Source organism: Scyliorhinus canicula, chromosome 18 (genome assembly GCF_902713615.1).
Source record: "Scyliorhinus canicula chromosome 18, sScyCan1.1, whole genome shotgun sequence".
NCBI classification, from domain to species: Eukaryota; Metazoa; Chordata; class Chondrichthyes; order Carcharhiniformes; family Scyliorhinidae; genus Scyliorhinus; species Scyliorhinus canicula.
Window position 1 is genome coordinate 6,808,198 of NC_052163.1, and position 21,147 is coordinate 6,829,344.

Sequence of the window (21,147 nt, forward strand, 5' to 3'; positions counted from 1 at the left end):
TGACTTGAACGCTCAGAGCATAAGAAATAAAATGGATGAATCGGATATGATAAGCAGACCTGGCTCCAAGGTGACCATGGATGGGAACTAAACATTGAGGGTTATTACGTGTTTAGGAAGGGCAGACAGAAAGGAAAAGGTGGTGCAGTTGCATTGTTAATCAAAAGAGATACTGATACAATATTGAGGAAAGATACTAGCACAGACAATGTGACATTTGTATGGATCGAGAAAGGAACATCTGTATTTATGGGTGACTTTAATCTGCATACAGAATGGGTGAGTCAAATTAGTCACAGTGCAATAGAAATTTCTGGAATGTGTACAGGATGGTTTTCTGGTGTAATAGGTTGAGGAAACAACAAGGGAACAAGCCATCTTGGGCTGGGCGTTGTGCAATGAGAAAGGATTAGTTGGCAATCTAGTTGTGAGAGGGCCCTTGGGGATGAGTGACTATAATATGATAGAATTTTTTAATCAGGGTGCATAGTGAGGTAGTTAATTCTGAAACCAGAATCCTGAACCTCAATAAAGGTAACTATGATGGTATGAGACATGAATTGCCTATGATGGATTGGGAAACATTACTGAAAAGAAAGGACTGTGGACAGGCAATGGCAGGGATTCAAGGAACGAATAGGTGAACTCCAAACGCTATTTATTCCTATTTGGTGCAAGAATGATTAGGGAACTGTGGCCAAACAATGGCTTACAAGGGAAATTAGAGATAGTATTCGAATCAAAGAAGAAGCATACAAATTGGCAAGGACAAGCAGTAGATCCGAGGATTAGGAGCAGTTTAAAATTCAGCAAAGACGGACCATGGGATTGATTAAGAAGGGAAAAATAGAGTACGAAAGTAAACTAGCGAAGAACATAAAAACTGCCAAAAAGTTGGTTAGGAGTTGAGAAGCGTGAGAGAGAATCTCATAGAAATTTAGAAAATTCTAACAGGATTAAACAGGGTAGATTCAGAAAGAATGTTCCCGATGGTGGGGGAGTCCAGAACTAGGGGGTCATAGTTTGATGATAAGGGTTAAACCGAACTGCATCCCCCCCCAGCTCTTGAAAGCAACCAGATCCCCAAAGTGTAATATAAACAAACCCCATCTCTTGTGGAACCCCTTATCCTCCCCTCCCAGAGCAAATTTCACCATCTCTAAGTGTAGGAACAGTAGCACAGTGGGTAGCACTCTTGCTTCACAGCCCCAGGGTTCCAGGTTCGATTTCTGTGCCTGCGTGGGGTTCTCGAGGCGCTCTGGTTTCCTCCCACAAGTCCCGAAAGACGTGCTGTTCGGTGAATTGGATTTCTGAATTCTCCATCTGTGTACCCAAATGTGGCGACTAGGGGCTTTTAACAGGGGACCAGGGTTCAAATATACATGTAGGACCTCTGACATGGTGCTAATAAACGACTCCCAAAATTTCTCCGACTTCGGGCAGGACCAGAACATGTGAGCATGATTAGCTGGGCCTTTGCCGCACCGTTCACTGCTATCCTCCACCCGCTCAAACAACCAGCTCATCCTCGCCTTCGTTAAGTATGTCCTATGCACCACTTTTAATTGAATCAACCCCAGCCTCACGCATGAGGTTGAGGCCTTAACCCCCCACAGCACCTCGCACCATAATCCCACCTTCAACGCCATCTCCAGCTCCTCCTCCCACTTGGCCTTAATCCCTTCCATGGACACTTTATCCTCCTCCGGAAATCGCCAAAATGACCGGACCGGCCAGCCCCATCAATGACAGCACCTCGTTCAGCAATGAAGAGGACGATGCCACCAGGAAGTTCGGGAAGACCGTCTTCACGAAGTTCCATACCTGCATGTATCTGAAGCCCTTCTCATGCAGGAGCCCAAACTCCATCCCAACTCCTCCAAGCTTACGAGACGCCCCTCCAAACACAAATCCTTCAGCTCCCTCACCCCTCTCTCCTCCCATCCCCGGAACCTTGCATCCATTCTCTATGGCTCAAACCCATAGTTCCCTCTTATTGGCACCAACCTCGAGCCTGCCGTCAATTTAAAGCCCTGCCAGAATTATCTCCAAACCTTCAGCATGGCTGCCACCACATGTCTCCCTGAACAGTAGCGGCACCATTGCCAGCGCCCGCAATCCTGACCCCTTACAGAAACCTGCCTCCGTCCGCACACATAAGGCCTACATCTCCCTACTCCAGCCCTGCACCTTCTCCTCAGTCACCTCCCAGTGATAGTAAGGAGGCTGCACGGTAGCACAGTGGTTAGCACAGTTGCTTCACAGCGCCAGGGTCCCAGGTTCGATTCCTGGCTTGGGTCACTATCTGTGCGGAGTCTGCACGTTCCCCAGCCGACACCCAGGAGAGGCGAGCAGTGTCGCAAGAAGCTGAACGTCCTAGTCAGAGTGAGTACACAGCACTGTGCCCATGGCACCAAACCCTACCCCTCGCACATGTGACACTACGCGCCCTCCCCAGGGGGAACAATATAACCCCCACTGTGACTCACAGGGCTGCACCCACCCATGCCAGCTGCATTGGCCCTGTGCACCTATGCCATCATAGACCCAACTGCTGGGCTGCTTGCTTTAGACCACCTAACACTGCTGATGTTTGTGTGCACTCCCCCGCCCCCGACTGGTCCAGCCCCTCACTCCACTCCATATCCACCCCCTCACCCCACCCCTCACCCCGCCTCTCACTCCACCCCGCAATTCACCCCCTCACCCCACTCCTCACCCTGCCCTTCACTCTACCCCACATCCACCCCCTCACCCCACCCCTCACCCCACCCCTCACCCCGCCTCTCACTCCACCCCCTCACCCCACTCCTCACCCTGCCCTTCACTCTACCCCACATCCACCCCCTCACCCCACCCCTCACCCCGCCTCTCACTCCACCCCGCAATCCACCCCCTCACCCCACCGCTCACCCTGCCCTTCACCCCCATCCGCCTGTCTGACCATACATGCTGTATTGTGTCTTGCAGGACCTCCTGGCAATGGACCCGGCCCATCAGGCGCACTTCGCCCCCAGCCAGTGCCAGGGCGGCCACCCCCCAGGGACTCCAGCACCGACGGGGAGAGCAGCCGTAAAACAGCCCTCCGGCTGAGTGGAGCCGGGAAACCACAACCCAGGGGACGGAAACACAGGGGTCAGACAGGCAGGACACCACAACCCAGGGGACGGAAACACAGGGGTCAGACAGGCAGGGCACCACAACCCAGGGGACGGAAACACAGGGGTCAGACAGACAAGGCACCACAACCCAGGGGACGGAAACACAGGGGACTGACAGACAGGGCACCACAACCCAGGGGACGGAAACACAGGGGTCAGACAGGCAGGGCACCACAACCCAGGGGACCCTGGACTTCGGGTCCGATGAGGACATTGAATTTACGCCACTGCTATCTCCTACACCCTCCACCATCGCAGAGACTATCACCTCAGTTGGGGTCTTTAGCGATGAGGCTTCTTGGACACTCACTAGTGCGCACCACACAGCCGCTCAGGTACAGCAGGTGGAGGTAGGAGCAGCCAAGGGGCTGGACGGTCGGTGGGTAGACCGGCCCCAGCAACCAGCTGCTGGCGAGACAGGTCCCGGGTTCCTGGAATATCCACGCCCAGCCAGTGACCCGATGCAGTCAAAGACCCAGGGATGAGAGAAGGGGATGTGGTGTCCTGCCTGTTTCCAGAACCTGCAGACACAGGTGGAGGAGTACATCCTCGTGCAGGAGCAGGGAATGGTGCTGGTTATGCTTGGCACCCAGGCCGAAACCGCACGGGTGGAGTCCGCAGTGGAGGCAATGGGGGCGACGGTGTTGGACATGGGTCGGAGTATGCAAGGCCTGGGGCATTCTGTGCATGCGGCATCCATGGCCCAGGACAGGGCTGCCCTCAGAGGCCGCCATGAACCAGAGCCATCTGCAGATCGCAGTGGCGCTCAGCACCATGGCCCAGTCTCACCAGGCCGTCGCTGAGAGTATCGGCGCCAAAGCCCAGGTGCTGGCCAGTGTCGCACAGACTCAGACAGGGATGGCTCGGTCCCTGAGCTCCATGGCTGCAAACTTGCAGACCCTGGTTGATACCAGAGTGGGCCTCCAGGACTGGCAGCATGCCAGGTGCCGGACCCCGGGGGGGGGGGGGGGGGGTCGGGTGTTGGATCCACTCGCACCCCCATCCCATGGAGAAGCCCGGGGGCCATCGGGGACCCCGGGGAGGGGGAGGTACTGGGACCCGTTCTGCGTCCCCCAGCAGGGGAGGTCCTGGAACACCGTGGCACCTCGGACTCCCCCCCACCAACCCCCTTCTCCTCTAGCACATCGCCCCTCTGCTGGGCTATTGTGGAGGATGCAACCACAACGATGTGACCGACCCTCTCCGATGGGTACTGGAGGGCCCCGCCAGAGCGATCCAGGCACCTGAAGTATATCTTCAGCAGCCCACAGTACCTCATGACCACACTCCTGGTCACATAATGGCCATCATTGTAGCGGTGCTCCACGTCCGTCTGTGACCTCCGTATAGGCGTCATCAGCCACGACCACAACGGGTAACCCCTGTCGCCAGCACCGGCCCCACAACCGGGGGGGGGGTACCTCGAATATGCCGGGATGAACGATTGTGCCAATATGAACGAGTCATGTACATTGCCTGGGTACCGGGCGCAGACATGCAGGATCCTCATCGGGTGGTCACAGACCACCTGCACTTTCATGGAGTAGGCCCCCTTCCTGTTAATGACCATCGCCCTGTTATCCGATCGTAGCAGCATGGCGACGTGCATCCCATCAATTACCCCCTGTACCATGGGTATCCTGGCAACGGCAGCGAAGCCCGCTGCCCGGGCATCCTGGTGGAAGCAGTCCAAGGGGAACTGAATGTACCGGTCCGTGATGTCATACAGGGCGTCAATCACTGCACGGATGCACCGGTGCACCGATGCCTGCGAGATGCCAGTCAGGTCCCCACTCGGCGACTGGAACGACCCCGTTGCATAGAGGTTGAGCGCGACCGTCACCTTGACAGCCACAGGGAGAGGATGTCCATACCCAGTCCCATGCGGTCCCAGGTGTGCCATGAGGTGACAGATATGGGTGACGGTTTCCCGGATCATCCGGAGTCTCCTCCTGCATGCCGTGTCCAGGAGGTCCTGGAAGGACATGCGGCGCCGGTACACATGGGGCCTCATCAGGAGCCTCCGTGTCCGTGGCACCGCCTCCTCCTACCCCTCTCCCCCTCCTCCTCCACCTGTCGGGTGGGCAGCCCTCCAGCCTGAGCGGCTGCCACCTGACCCACTGCCCCATGCTCCTCTGCTGCAGCCTCCGCCGCCTCTCTGTCACGCCCGTGCTCCAGCTCCCACAGGGCTTCATGCAGGCCAGCCGCCCCTGCCACCACGGCCAACAACGCTGGACAATACTGAACAGTCTGATCTGCAGGGGGTGGAGGTAGACAAAGTTTCATCATTGGGCAGCACAGCAGCACAGTGGTTAGCATTGTGGCTTCACAGCACCAGGGTCCCAGGTTTGATTCCCCGCTGGGTCACTGTGCGGAGTCTGCACGTTCTCCCCGTGTCTGCGTGGTTTCGTCCGGGTGCTCCGGTTTCCTCCAACAGTCCAAAGACGTGCAGGTTAGGTGGATTGGCCATGCTAAATTGCCCATAGTGACCAAAAAATGTTAAATGGGGTTATTGGCTTATGGAGATATGGTGGAAGTGAGGGCTTAAGTGGGTCGGTGCATTCTCGATGGGCCGAATAGCCTCCTTCGGCACTGTATGTTCTATGTTCTATGTATCATGGCACATAGACCCCTCCACAAACAACCATGAGCTACATAGTCGCCCCGGTTGGCAGCTCGCATCCCAGCCACACATGCACTCACCCCCACCCGCCCCCTCGGTGCACCAACTCCTGTCGCCTGTCCCTCCTGCCAGGGCCACCGTTTGATGACACTCCCCTCACCGGGGGCTACCGTGGGTGCAGCCCTGGATCTACCCGCTGGTGAGTGCCACCGGGGGGGGATGGGTGGCACCCATCCGAACGGCCGGGAGGCCTGGGCTGAGCCAGCCACGGGGGAGGGTGTCCATCTGTGTGGCCGCCGTCATGGCGTCCATGGTGTTGGCTCCGCCCTGACATGGTGGGCCGTTGGCGTCCGCCAGGCTGTCTGCCGCACTCCGCCCCCCCCCCCCCCCCGACCCTGGGGGGCCTCTCCCCTCATACCCCACGCAGCCACGGCCGTGCCGGCTCGCCATCCTGAGTTCCCCCCACGCCGACCCGGGAGGCGGGGGATCTGGCCCCGGAGGGGTGCCCCCATTGGAACCCACCGATTCGCGGGCAGGCCTGTGCCGTGGGGGCACTCTATTCCTCCTCGACAGCCGCTGTAACAGTCCGCTATAGCCGACGCAGAGATGAACCCCCCTGTGCATGCGCTGAGATGACGCCAGCACACGCTGGTGCTCCCGAGCATGCGGCAACTCGCACCGGCCGGCGGAGGCCCTTAGGCGCCGGTTGGCGTGGTGCCAAGCCCCTTACGCACCAGCCGGCGGGGCGCAAACCACTCCGGCACCAGCCTAGCCCCTGAAGGTGCGAAGGATTCCGCACCTTTGGGATGGCCCGACGCCGGAGTGGTTCACGCCACTCCTTCGCAGCGGAGATGCCCGCCCCACCGGTTTTCGAATAATCCCACCCATGGTGTCTTATGTTTTGACAATCTGAAGGATCACCTTGACTGCACTAACTATAGTTCATTTACTTTACAGTTCTTTTATCTTGGCATTGCGACATATACACCCTCATTTGCACTAAGTCAAGGCAAGTTGTACATTTTCTTATCGTTATTACTTTAGTTGTTCCACAGTAAGTACTGTTGTGAATCTCTTCTTTGTTAATCAATTTTATAATAAGTTATGTCACCATGTATAAAGTGGAAAGTAAAGGATGTGAAAGTTTGAGAATTCCCTTCACAAAGGATGTGTGATGGAGCAGAATTCTTCCGCACTGAAACACAACTGCACAGACACCAGCCCAAGATGCAGGGGCAAGGCTGTATGGTCAGAACAGGCTGCTGGTGTTTGTGAGGATGATCCACCATTACCTGTCTCAATAATCCCTGGGAATGCAGAGCAGCTCCAGCCAGTCCATCTGAGGTATCTTGAGACCCATCTGGGTGAAAGAAAAATAAGTAAGTGGTTTCCATCTTTAAAAGGAGCCTTGTTTTGCTTCATGTGGAAACAATTACCATTTTGCATAAAAGGTCTTTAAAATTACACCTCAGGGTCATTCCAGGTCTCAAGTGGGGAATTACGCGGCAATTAAAATTACCTTCATAGGAATTGCACCAGCTCAGACCCCCCCAAATATTCTACCATGGATATTGGAGATGGGGACCATGCAAGTGGAAGACTTGTCCATATGCGCCCTTTCCGCTTTCACAATAGATTATGGCTGATTAAAAGAAACTAAGTGGAGTTTTAGCAGACTGGGTTCCAAATTCCAGCCTCTTCTCAGCCCTGAGAGCAGCCTGGGATCTCCAGGACAATAGGATGAGTGGGCAGGCCTGTTAGATACAAGAGTAGCTAAAAAGTCATCATGCTGGTTTATACCATGCCCCCAGTGTTAGGTTGTACTTCTTTTTAATCAAGACATCTAACCAGTGCACTTTTTTTGTCTTTTGAGTTCTGTCTAAGCTTGTTTCATTTTAAAGAGACCCTTCAACTGACAGAATCTATGTTTTTGAAGCTCTGCATAATAATAACTACTAGTAAATAGTAAAACACTAATGGAACACCTTGCTGTTGATGAAGGGCGTTCCCAGATGGACTGGTGAGTGCAAGGTGACATGCATGCCATTTACTATCCCCTGGACTTGAGGCTTCACAGTCTCATGGGTGCACTTGTCAGCTGGAGCTTGTGAGATGCCGCGCAATTCCCCACTTGAGACCTGGAATGACCCTGCGGTGTAGAAGTTTAGGGCTGCAATGATCTTGACGGCCTCCGGAAACAGGTATCCTCCTCCTCCACGTGATGCCAAGTCCGCAAGGGCATGGCCCAGGCGCCACACCGTCTCCTTGTTAAGGCAGAGCCTCTTGTGGCACACGCTGACCGTCATTTGTTCGAAGGAACAGCGACACTTGATGGGCGGCTGGGTCTCCAGGGTGTGGGGCCACAGTTGGGGCCCCTGCACCCTAGACCTCACACCCTGTATTCCAGACACCCACACGTAACGTTGCCTGGACTGGCCACTGGTCCCCTCCCCGGTGCACACACTCCCTCTCTGGTTGCCGATATGTCCTTAATGCTGGGGCCTAGCCCTTGGGTGTTCGGATGTTTACTGCTGCATCTGTGATGTTGCCTCCCTGTAGAAGGGTGTTCTTTTTACCCCACAACAGGCTGGAATTGGGTGTCACAGATAGCTGTGGTGTTTCTCCCCTGCAGGCTTTGAAACCAAAGACCCGGAAGCGTCACACTGGGACCGCTTCGCAAGGGAGAGTGAGTAAGGCTCACCGTTTATACCTGACCGGTGACCCTGTCCTTATGCCACGCCAGCTATACTGACCGCCACCTATACCTGTGTGACTCTCTCTCTTGTTGGTGGCGAAAACTACCACCTTGTGAGTGCCTTGCTAGGGCTGCTTCACAAGAGAGAGAGGAGGAATCCCTGTTTACCGTAACCAGCTGGTTCCTTCTGGGTGAGTGTTTCGAGGCACCCAGACCTCCTCAAAGATTCTCGACTGCGGAATTATGTCCTGGCACTTGAGTGTGACTTGGTCAGGGCGAGCGATAAGAGAACAGGCGAGACCACAACCAAGGTGCATTAAAATTAAGTAATTTATTCAAGAAAAAGGAAGTCCAGTTTATGAAATCCACACCCCAAATTGAAATCTACACAGACACTTGCAATTATGTCTATGCGAACCAGAGGGCAGCACGGTGGCACAGTGAGCTATCCCTGTTGTCTCACTGGCGGCGAGGTCCCAGGTTCGATCCCGGCTCTGGGTCACTGTCCACGTGGAGTTTGCACATTCTCCCCGTGTTTGCATGGGTTTCACCCCCACAACCCAAAGATGTGCAGGCTAGATAGATTGGGGCAGCACGGTAGCATTGTGGATAGCGCAATTGTTTCACAGCTCCAGGGTCCCAGGTTCGATTCCGGCTTGGGTCACTGTCTGTGCGGAGTCTGCACATCCTCCCCGTGTGTGCGTGGGTTTCCTCCCACAGTCCAAAGATGTGCAGGGTAGGTGGATTGGCCATGATAAATTGCCCTTGGTGACCAAAATTGCCCTTAGTGTTGGGTGGGGTTACTGGGTTATGGGGTTTGGGTGGAGGTGTTGACCTTGGTTAGGGTGCTCTTTCCAAGAGCCGGTGCAGACTCGATGGGCCGAATGGCCTCCTTCTGCACTGTAAATTCTATGATAATTGGCCACGCTAAATTGCCCCTTAATAGGAAAAAAATGAATTGGGCACTCTAAATTTTAACAATGGTCTATTAGAGCTAGAACTAAGGGCACAACGAAAAATCCTTACTCTAAACAGTTTTAGCAATGTTTTACAAGAGGTTGTTATATTGGGGGGGAGGTTTTCTAGGACTCTTCGGGAGGGTTTAAACAAATTTGGCAGGGGAATGGGAACCGGATCTGTAGTCCAGCAACTAAGGAAGACAATAGTCAGGATGCCAAAGCACGTAGTGATGCAGTGGGGAAGGTAACAATGACAAAGGAGAGTACTTGCAGGCAAGGAGATGGGTTGAAGTGTGTATACTTTAATGCAAGAAGCATCAGGAATAAGGTGGGTGAACTTAAGGCATGGATCGGTACTTGGGACTACGATGTGGTGGCCATCACGGAAACTTGGATAGAAGAGGGGCAGAAATGGTTGTTGGAGGTCCCTAGTTATAGATGTTTCAACAAGATTAGGGAGGATGGTAAAAGAGGTGGGGGGGGATGGCATTGTTAATTAGAGATAGTATAACAGCTGCAGAAAGACAGTTCGAGGGGGATCTGCCTACTGAGGTAATATGGGTTGAAGTCAGAAATAGGAAAGGAGCAGTCACCTTGTTGGGAGTTTTCTATAGGCCCCCCAATAGCAGCAGAGATGTGGAGGAACAGATTGAGAAACAGATTTTGGAAAGGTGCAGAAGTCACAGGGTAGTAGTTATGGGTGACTTCAACTTCCCAAACATTGAATGGAAACTCTTTAGATCAAATAGTTTGGATGGGGTAGTGTTTGTGCAGTGTGTCCAGGAAGCTTTTCTAACACAGTATGTAGATTGTCCGACCAGAGGGGAGGCCATATTGGATTTAGTACTTGGTAATGAACCAGGGCAGGTGATAGATTTGTTAGTGGGGGAGTATTTTGGAGGTAGTGACCACAATTCTGTGACTTTCACTTTAGTTATGGAGAGGGATAGGTGCGTGCAACAGGGCAAGGATTATAATTGGGGGAAGGGTAAATACAATGAACTGAAGAAAGGGATTAGGAGAGCGAAGAGAGGGCATAAAAAATCTTTGGCGGGTAGGATCAAAGAAAACCCCAAGGCCTTTTACACATATGTGAGAAATATGAGAATGACTAGAGTGAGGGTAGGTCCGATTAAGGACAGTAGCGGGAGATTGTGTATTGAGTCTGAGGAGATAGGAGAGGTCTTGAACAAGTATTTTTCTTCAGTATTTACAAACGAGAGGGGCCATATTGTTGGAGAGGACAGCGTGAAGCAGACTGATAAGCTTGAGGAGATACTTGTCAGGAAGGAAGATGTGTTGCGCGTTTTGAAAAACTTGAGGATAGACAAGTCCCCCGGGCCTGACGGGATATATCCAAGGATTCTATGGGAAGCAAGAAATGAAATTGCAGAGCCGTTGGCAATGATCTTTTCGTCCTCGCTGTCAACAGGGGTGGTACCAGAGGATTGGAGAGTGGCGAATGTCGTGCCCCTGTTCAAAAAAGGGAATAGGGATAACCCTGGGAATTACAGGCCAGTTAGTCTTACTTCGGTGGTAGGCAAAGTAATGGAAAGACTACTGAGGGATAGGATTTCTGAGCATCTGGAAAGGCATTGCTTGATTAGGGATAGTCAGCACGGATTTGTGAGGGGTAGGTCTTGCCTTACAAGTCTTATTGACTTCTTTGAGGAGGTGACCAAGCATGTGGATGAAGGTAAAGCAGTGGATGTAGTGAACATGGATTTTAGTAAGGCATTTGATAAGGTTCCCCATGGTGGCTTGTGCAGAAAGTAAGGAGGCATGGGATAGTGGGAAATTTGGCCAGTTGGATAACAAACTGGCTAACCGATAGAAGACAGAGAGTGGTGGTGGATGGCAAATATTCAGCCTGGAGCCCAGTTATCAGTGGCGTACCGCAGGGATCAGTTCTGGGTCCTCTGCTGTTTGTGATTTTCATTAACGACTTGGATGAGGGAGTTGAAGGGTGGGTCAGTAAATTTGCAGATGATACGAAGATTGGTGGAGTTGTGGATAGTGAGGAGGGCTGTTGTCGACTTCAAAGAGACATAGATAGAATGCAGAGCTGGGCTGAGAAGTGGCAGATGGAGTTTAACCCTGACAAGTGTGAGGTTGTCCATTTTGGAAGGACAAATATGAATGCGGAATACAGGGTTAATGGTAGGGTTCTTGGCAATGTGGAGGAGCAGAGAGATCTTGGAGTCTATGTTCATAGATCTTTGAAAGTAGCAGAGGGATTGAATTTAAGAGCCGTGAGGTGATGATGCAGCTGTACAAAACCTTGGTCAGGCCACATTTGGAGTACTGTGTGCAGTTCTGGTCACCTCATTTTAGGAAGGATGTGGAAGCTTTGGAAAAGGTGCAAAGGAGATTTACCAGGATGTTGACTGGAATGGAGAGTAGGTCATACGAGGAAAGGTTGAGGGTGCTAGGCCTTTTCTCATTAGAACGGAGAAGGATGAGGGGCGACTTGATAGAGGTTTATAAGATGATTAGGGAAATAGATAGAGTAGACAGTCAGAGACTTTTTCCCCGGGTGGAACACACCATTACAAGGGGACATAAATTTAAGATAAATGATGGACGATATAGAGGGGATGTCAGAGGTAGGTTCTTTACCCAGAGAGTAGTGGGGGCATGGAATGCACTGCCTGTGGAAGTAGTTGAGTCGGAAAAGTTAGGGACCTTCAAGCGGCTATTGGATAGGTACATGGATTAGGGTAGAATAATGGAGTGTAGGTTAACTTCTTCAGGGCAGCATGGTAGCATGGTGGACAGCACAATTGCTTCACAGCTCCAGGGTCCCAAGTTCGATTTCGACTTGGGTCGCTGTCTGTGTGGAGTCTGCACATCCTCCCCGTGCCTGCGTGGGTTTCCTCCGGGTACTCCGGTTTCCTCCCACAGTCCAAAGATGTGCAGGTTGGGTGGATTGGCCATGATAAATTGTCCAAAATTCTATGATTAACCTAGGACAAACGTTTGGCGCAACATCGTGGGCCGAAGGGCCTGTTCTGTGCTGTATTTCTCTATCTCTATCTATCTATATATACCGTCCCTTACCACCCATCCTCAACAAGCCTAGCCTAATTGGGGGTTTCTATAAGCTGACAAAAGATACTCACCACTTCCTAGCTGAATGGGTCTGTTTAAAAACACACAAAATCTTCAGGCTCCCCTCTGGCTTCTTGGGTCCTGGTTCGTTACGTTCTGCCTCTGCACCTCGTTCGTGGAGACTTGATTCTCCTGTTGAGCCCGTAGTTCTACCTTGTGGTGGTCCCTTCGTAGGTTTTTAGAGTTTCTTCTTCCTAGTTATCAAATCTCCTCCAGCCCAAACTTCTATGCAAAACTTCTCAATCGGAACTTCTGAGTAAAATCTACCCAAGATTGCTCTCTCACTTGTCTGTGTCCTGTATCTTTAAGCGCACATGTTTCAATGGAGCCGGCTGGCTTCTCCCACTGATCGATTTCATACATAAACGGCGCGCTAATCACTCTCAGGAATAAGTTAACTTGATCAGTTTCTTCACAATAGCTGATGACGTCTCCGGAGCTTGCCTGATTGCTCGCAAATGGCTCCGAGGAGATACTGGCACAGTTTGAATTAGTTTGCATTAGTGGTATAGGTTTCTGTCTGGTTTGGGCAGAAATTCATTTCCATAGTCATTGTCTTCCTCAGCTCACTCTGAGCCATCCACATACCTGGCATAATTTTTCTGTTGGCCCTGCCCTGGCCCATTGTCCCCTTTGTTCTTCTCTGGGATGATCTTGTGATGTGTATTTCTCTGTCTGGCTGCTTCCAGCCATTTAGTGCAGGCTTTTTGCAGGAAAGCGTTGTTATTTTAAAATGCCTGTAAGTCTTGCCATTTCTGTAGCAATGTTGCCCTAACTGTAAGTCTTGCCATTTCTGTAGCAATGTTGCCCTAACTGTAAGTCTTGCCATTTCTGTAGCAATGTTGCCCTAACTGGCACGGATGGAGAGTTGCCATAACTTACACTCCCACTGTGTTCAGGCACAGTGTCCAGGCATTGTGGTCTGATTGGGATGCTAGCAATAACTCCTACATGATATATTGCACACCTGCCAACGGGGATCCACTCGGGAGGTGTGAAATGCTCACTTAACCACTATTACCAATTCCCAGTTAGCAATAGCATTCAGCCACATGGCCAGAGGCATCGCGGTCATTGGGAGATATGGGTGGTTGGTGGGGCTGGTGGGCTGGGGTTGCCCCTGGAACGGGAACACACGATCCAGGGGTTGACAAGGCGGACCAGCTGGCGCTGACACAAGAATCTCCTTTCACACCCCCTGGCCATGGCGACCAGCCCCACCCTCCCTGCCTCGCATTTTTAGATTTAATTTTTTAGCTCTCAAGCTTGACTCAGAGGAAGAAATATTTGCTCCTGAGTTAGATGATGCAAGGTTTAAGTTCCATTTAGAGATTTAAGCACATAATCTATAATATCACCCTAATATAGTACTGAGGGATTGCTGCATTGGTGGAGAATACATTGATCAAATTAAATATCAAACCATCTGTTCTTTCAGATTAACGTAGTAGATACAATGGCAAATGATTCAATGTTCGAGGAGTTTATTTTTTTTAGAAAATATTTTATTGAGGCATTTATAATTTTAACATTTTAACATTCTAAATAACAGAGCGGTCCAGCACACGCAAAAACCCCACACTAACATACCCAACTTCTCCCCTCCCTAACTCCTAGCTACCCATATATTAGATTCCCTGCCCTTATTCTTCACTTCCATGCGTCCCCTTCATCACCCCCCCACCACCCCCCACCGCTGATGGTCAGTTTTCCCGAAAGAAGTCGATGAATGGCTGCCACATCCAAGCGAACCCTTATAATGAACCCATTAGGGCAAGCTTAATCTTCTCTAGTCTGAGAAACTCTACCATGTGACTGACCCACACCCCTGACTTTGGAGGCTCCGAGTCCCTCCATCCCAGCAAAGTCCATCTCTGGGCCACCAGGGACGCAAAGGCCAAAACTTCGGCCTCTCTTCCCTCACCCTGGGCTCCCGAATCTTCCGACACTCCTAATATTGCCACCTCTGGACTCGGAGTCACCCTCCCTTCCAGCACCTCCGACATGACATCCGAGAATCCCTGCCAAAATCCCCTCAGCTTCGGACATGCCCAAAACATAGCACTGTGGCTTCACAGCGCCAGGGTCCCAGGGTCAATCCCCTGCTGGGACACTATCTGTGCGGAGCTTGCACGTTCTCCCCGTGTCTGCGTGGGTTTCCTCCGGTTTTCCCCCACAGTCCAAAGACGTGCAGGTTAGGTGGATTGGCCATGATAAATAGCCCACAGTGACCAAAAAGGTTAGATGGGGTTATTGAGTTACGGGGATAGAGTGGAAGTGAGGGCTTAAGTGGGTTGGTGCAGACTGGATGGGCCGAATGGCCTCCTTCTGCACTGTATGTTCTATGTTAATCTATGTTATATGTACATGATTTGTCGGACTTTCCCCGCATTGCCCACACCTGTCCTCCACCTCCTCAAAAAATCTACTCATCCAGGCCACAGTCATGTGAGCCCTATGGACCACCTTGAACTGGATCAGGCTGAGCCTGGCACACAACGAGGATGCATTGACTTTCCTCAGGTCCTCCTCCCATAATCCAGCCTCCAACTCCCCTCCTAACTCTTCCTCCCACTTCCTCTTCACCTCCCCGATAGGGACCCTTCCCACACCATCAGTTTCTTATATATTTCCGAAACCCTCCCCTCCCAAACCCAGTTTTACATATCACCTTATCCTATAGTCCCCTTAGAGGGAGGCGAGGGAAGCTTGGAACTTGCCTCTGGACAAAATCCTACAGGTACCGGAACCCATTCCGACCCGGTAACTCAAACTCCTCCTCTAGCTCCTCCAGGCTCGGAAACCCTCCTCAATGAAGAGATCCCCAAATCTCTCAATCCCTGCCTGCTGCCACCTCCTAAAGCCCCCGTCCAGCCCCCCCAGAGCGAACCGGTGATTATCACAGATCGGTGACCATACTGACGCCCCCTCCAGTCTCATGTGCTGTCTCCATTGCCCCCACACTCTCAGGGCTGCCACTACCACTGGGCTTGTGGATTACCGAGCCGGTGAGAACGGCAGAGGTGCCGTTATCAGAGCCTTCAGACTCGTGCCCTTGCAAGATGCCGCCTCCACTCGCTCACACACCGACCCCTCCCCCACTACCCATTTCCTCATCGTCAAAATATTGGCCGCCCAGTAATAGTTAATAAAGTTTGGAAGGACCAAGCCTCTCTCCCGCGCCCCCATTGAAGAAGTACCTTGTTCACCCTCGGGCCTCTCCCAGCCCATATAAAAACCCAAGATCGCCATGTTCATCTTCCTAAAAAATGCCTTGGGGATGAAGATTGGGAGACACTGAAACACAAACAGCAATCTCGAGAAGATTGTCATCTTCACAGTCTGTACCCTCCCCGCCAGTGACAGCGGGAGCACGTCCCACCTATGGAAGTCCCCTTTCATTTGCTCAATCACCCTGCCCAAATTTAGTTTATGAAGCTGACCCCAGTCCCTTGCCACTTGAATCCCCAGATGCCTAAAACTCCTTCCCACCACTTTGAACGGCATCTCCCTCAGTCTCCTCTCCTGCCCCCTTGCCTGGATCGCAAAAACCTCACTCTTGCCCATATTCAATGTACCAACCAATGAACCGACCAAATTCCTCCAGTACCCCCCATAATTCCTGCAATTCCCCCCAACGGGCCTATTATATAAAGGAGTAAATTATCCGCATAGAGCGAGACCCTATGTTCTATACCCCCTCTCACTATTCCCAGTCAAATGTTCGATGCCCTCAGTGCCAATGCCAAAGGCACTATGGCCTGGGCAAACAGTACTGGGGAGGGTGGACACCCCTGCCTTGTACCCCCTACACAGACTAAAATCCGGTTGGTCCTTACATTCGCCACCGATGCCTGATTTGGCAACCGGACCCAATCCACAAATCCCTGCCCAAATCCAAACCTTCCCAGGACATCCCACAGGTTCTTCCACTCCACCCGATAAAAGGCCTTTTCTGCGTCCATAGCCACCACCACCTCGACCTCACGCCCTTCCGCAGGCTTCATTATTACATTTAGGAGCCACCTAATGTTGGACGTCAGGAGCCTTTCCTTCACAAATTCCATCTGGTCCTCCCTATTACCCCCGGAACACAATCCTAAATGCGCATGGCCAAGATCTTTGCCAGCAATTTTGCATCTACATTTAACAGGGAGATTGGCCTATACAATCCACAACTCTCCGGATCCTTATCCCGCTACAGAATAAGGGAGATCGCTGCCTGCGATAACGTTGGGGGGAGCACTCCCATCTCCTTGGACTCATTAAAAGCCTTTACCAGAAGCGGCCCCAACAGCCCGAAAAGCTTCTTATAAAACCGGGTATCCGTCAGGTCCTGGTTCCTTACCCAATTGCATTGCCTCCAATCCGCCTATAACCTCCCCCAGCCCAATTGGGGCTCCCAAACCCTTCACCAACTCCTCATCTATCCTCGGAAACTCCAGCCCACCCCCCCAGAAATCGCTTCATACCCTCTTCCCCGGCTGGGGGTTCCGATTTATACAATCCACGATAAAATTCCCGAAACATATCATTCACCCCCCGCCGGATCCAAAACCACCTTCCCCCCTTTATCTCTTAGTTTCCCAATCTCTCTCGCCTCCTCCCTTTTTCCTCAGCTGATGCACCAGCATCCTGCTGGCTTTCCCCCCATATTCATAGACTGCCCCTTACCCTCCTAAGTTGCCCCTCCGCGTTACCTGAAGACAGGAGCCCAAATTCCAGCTGCAGTCTCTGATGCCCCTTCAGAAGTCCATCATCTGGAGACTCCGCATACCTCCTGTCCACCTCTAAAGTCTCGCTCACCAGCCCGTCTAACTTCTCCCACTCAGCCTTCTCCTTTATGAGCCCGAATTGAGATGATAACTAATAACCGCCTTCAGTGCTTCCCACACCACCCCAGCCAAAACCTCACCTGTGTCATTGATCTTTATATATTCCCGAATGGCCTCCCTCACCCACTCCTATATCTCTTCCTCCGCTAACAGCCCCACATCTAACCACCACTATGGGCGCTGGGCCTTTCCTTTGTTAACTTGCAGGTCTATCCAGTGCGGGCCATGGTCTGACACAACAATTGCTGAATATTCAGCATTTGCCACCTCAACCAGCAGCGTTTTGTCCAACACAAAGAAGTCTATCCAGGAATACCCCTTGTGCACATGGGAGTAGAATGAAAACTCCTTACTCCTTGGCCTCCCAAATCTCCATGGCCCAACCCCCTCCCCATGCACTCCATAAACCCCCAAAGCTCCTTTGCCATAGCTGATAACTTCCAAGACCTGGCACTCGACCGATCCAGCCTCGGATCCAGGGGCAAATTGAAATCTCCCCCCATAATAAATCGATGTGAGTCCAGATCTGGGATCTTCCCCAGCTCCCGCCTAACAAACTCAACGTCATCCCAGTTTGGGGCATTTCTATTTACCATTACCACGGCCATTCCCTCCAGTTGCCCACTAACCATAATATTTCCCCCCCCGGGTCCGCCTCTATATTCCCCACCTCGAATGTCACCCGCTTATTGACCATCATTGCCAGCCCCTCATTTTAAAGTCTAATCCCGAATGGAACATCTGCCCGACCCATCCTTTCCTTGACCTAATCTGAACCCCACCTTCAGATGTGTCTCCTGCAACATGGCCACATCCGTCTTCAGTTGCCTCAAGTGCGCGAACACATGGGCCCTTTTGAGTGGCCTATTCAGTCCCCGAATGTTCCATGTGACCAGCCTGGACCGGGGGGGGCACCCCCCCCCCCCCCCCCCCCCCCCCACACCCCACACCTGCCGATCAACCATAACCTCTCCTAGGCCAGTCTGTGGCCCATGACCCACACCTCCCCTGGCCCACCCTCGGGCAACTGACATCATCAACCCTCCTCCCTCGTTGGGAGGGTGTGGGAAGACTGAGGCACGTGGGGTAACGTCTAGTTAATTGCTATTGTATATTCTCTTTCTGCACTATGTTAATGTTCACTCTATTTTGTTGTGTTAGGATTATTTCTATATATTATGAAAAATTTAGCAAAACTTTAATAAAAATATTTTTTTAAAAACCAAAGAGCTATATATCAGCCTAACCCCAAACAGTCTGAAAAAATATAAAGAAACAAGCAAAACCCCAGAAACAAATCCGAACAACGCAAACCCAAAGTATTTACAGACTGTGTTCAGATCTCCTCAGTCAAGGTTCAAGTTCCTCCTTCTCCTGCCAGTCTATTCTTCTTCATAAAATCCACTGCCTCCTCCGTACAATGCCCGGCTCCCATAGGTCACCCACAGGCGAGCCGGGTACAGTAGACCAAACTTTTTGGCCTTCTTATATAGGGCCGACTTGACCTTATTAAAGCTTGCCCTCCTCTTCGCAAGCTCTGCTTCCAGGTCCTGGTACACCCAGATCTCGACATTTTCCCAAGTGCATCGCCTCGTCTGCCTGGCCCACCTCATAATACGTTCCTTGTCCAGGAACCGATGTAATCGTACCACCATCACACTGTCTTCACACGGTCAACCACCGCCTTGATCGAGTTCACTGCCCGGGACAGGTCCTCCGCACTCTCCTTCCATTGTTGGGTGAACTTCTGATTTAAGAAGCTCACCAACTGGTCCATCGACCACTGAGATGACGAGGTTCGACCCTATTCGTCCGCCATCTCCATGCGCATTGTCCACTCCTCATTCGCCACCACCACCTTGTTCGTTTTTTTACGATTACTTCTGGGCCGCAGCTGCATAAACTAGGGATCAATTTCTTCCGTTCTTACTTCTACACCTTTTCTCTGCAAAATTCCTGCAACAACATTCCTGCATAAAGGCCACAAAAAGACCACCATGAGTGGAAGCGACCGCTCACTCCATGGTTGGCCCCAGAAGTCATTCGAGGGGTTTAGACCGGGTTTTTGGCATTGCCAAGTCTCAGTCTCTATAACCATTACTGTTTATTTACAGGATGGATTTGCATATTTGGACTTCCACATGGGATTGGAGCTTCTTCTTCATTCTTCTCAGTCACGTGACCTGATATCAACATTACACCGTCATTATATATGCTTCTGATATAATCCTTTGCTCTACATTGTCCTGCATGTCTTTATCCCATCAGATTTACTCCCTACTTGTTCTTGCGTTGAAAACTAGTAAAGCGCCAGTGACAATCGGATGCTTGTGCTGCTCAAAGTACTGGGATAGTATCAGATTACGAGGGATATTGACTAACCAGTCCTCTAGTCAATATTCTCGAATTTGAATACATTTTTGATCTCATTTCTGGGTTTGCTTTATTTCCTGTAATTATCTTACTGGTAATTGCTGAGTGATAAGAATGCATGGGTGAGATCTTCTGGAAAAATTTCCAAATGCTGTTGCGAGCGGGAATTGCCGCGAGCTTCCCGGTGCTTGGCCCAGCGAAACCAGCAACGCAATCCAACGTTAATTAGTCCACTTAAGGAGGCCTCACAGGCTTCTCGCCACCAATAACGCCTCACCAGCTGATTCAACGAGACCGCGCTCACCAGCTAGGGAATAGTAACCGTAGTATGAAAGAATTCAAAGTTCAGTTTGGGGCGAGAAAGTGGAGTCCCACACAAGCGTTCTGGAATTAAACAAAAGTAATTACATAGGCATTAGGACAGATTTGGCTCAAGTAGAGTTGGCAGGAAGGCTAAAAGGTAGGGCAGCTGATGGGCAATGGCAGATGTTTAAGGAAATACTCAATTCCTCACAAATAAAATATATTCCAGAGAGGATGAAAGATGATAAGAGGGGTAAAAAACAGCCATGGCTAAACGAGGAGGTGAAGGACAATATAAAGACAAAAACTAAGATATACCATGTTGCAAAGACCAGTGGCGGGCTGGAAGATTGGGAAACTGTAATGAACTCCAATTGGCTTTATTGGTTGGCCAATTGGAATATGAGCTCCCTCAATGATAGCTCATTGAGGGGGCCCATATAAGCACCTGTGTAGGCTTTGTGAGCCAGTCTAAAGTTGACTGGACTGCTAGCAGCACTGTTTGTAGCTGCTCCTGTAATATCTTTATTGTAAATAAATATTGGTGTGGTGACGGAACTCCTGCCTCCCGTGGATTACTACAGTGGCGACGAGGTAAACTACGAATTTTGCGGAGACCAGCTGCCGCACTCGGAGGGTAAGCCTTGCCATTTTAAAAATGTCGTTTTTTGGGAGGTTAGAGGCATTCGACCCGGCTATTGAGGACTGGTGCCAGTATGTGGAGAGAATGTGTTACTTCTTCCGGGCAAATGATATACTGACGGATGAAAGGAGACGGCTTATCCTGCTGTCGGCGTGCGGACCCTCCGCTTTCGCCATTATACGTAGTCTGACTTATCCCAATGCGCCGGACACGAAAACTTTCCAAGACGTAACGGAATTGGTGAAAGAGCACTACGACCCAAAACCACCCCTCATTTTGCGTAGGTACAGATTCTACACAGCGAAGCGGGAAGACAGGGAGTCAGTCACGAATTTCGTGACCCGCCTGAGAAGGCTGGCGGAAAAATGTGAGTTCGGCCCGACGCTAAATGAAATGCTTCGGGACCGGTTAGTGTGTGGTATAAACGACCTCACAATACAGAAA

At 51.2% G+C, this 21,147-nt stretch overlaps 1 protein-coding gene across 1 annotated transcript in view; it reads left to right on the forward strand.

Annotated features, from left to right (window-relative positions):
- The window catches only part of LOC119953565 (sodium-coupled monocarboxylate transporter 1-like), a 221,685-nt gene that overhangs the window by 79,001 nt on the left and 121,537 nt on the right, over nucleotides 1-21,147 (forward strand). Inside the window, exon 6 of the mRNA XM_038777958.1 lies at nucleotides 6,742-6,793. Coding sequence (XP_038633886.1) covers nucleotides 6,742-6,793 — 52 coding nt within the window. The remainder of the gene's footprint in view (nucleotides 1-6,741; nucleotides 6,794-21,147) is intronic.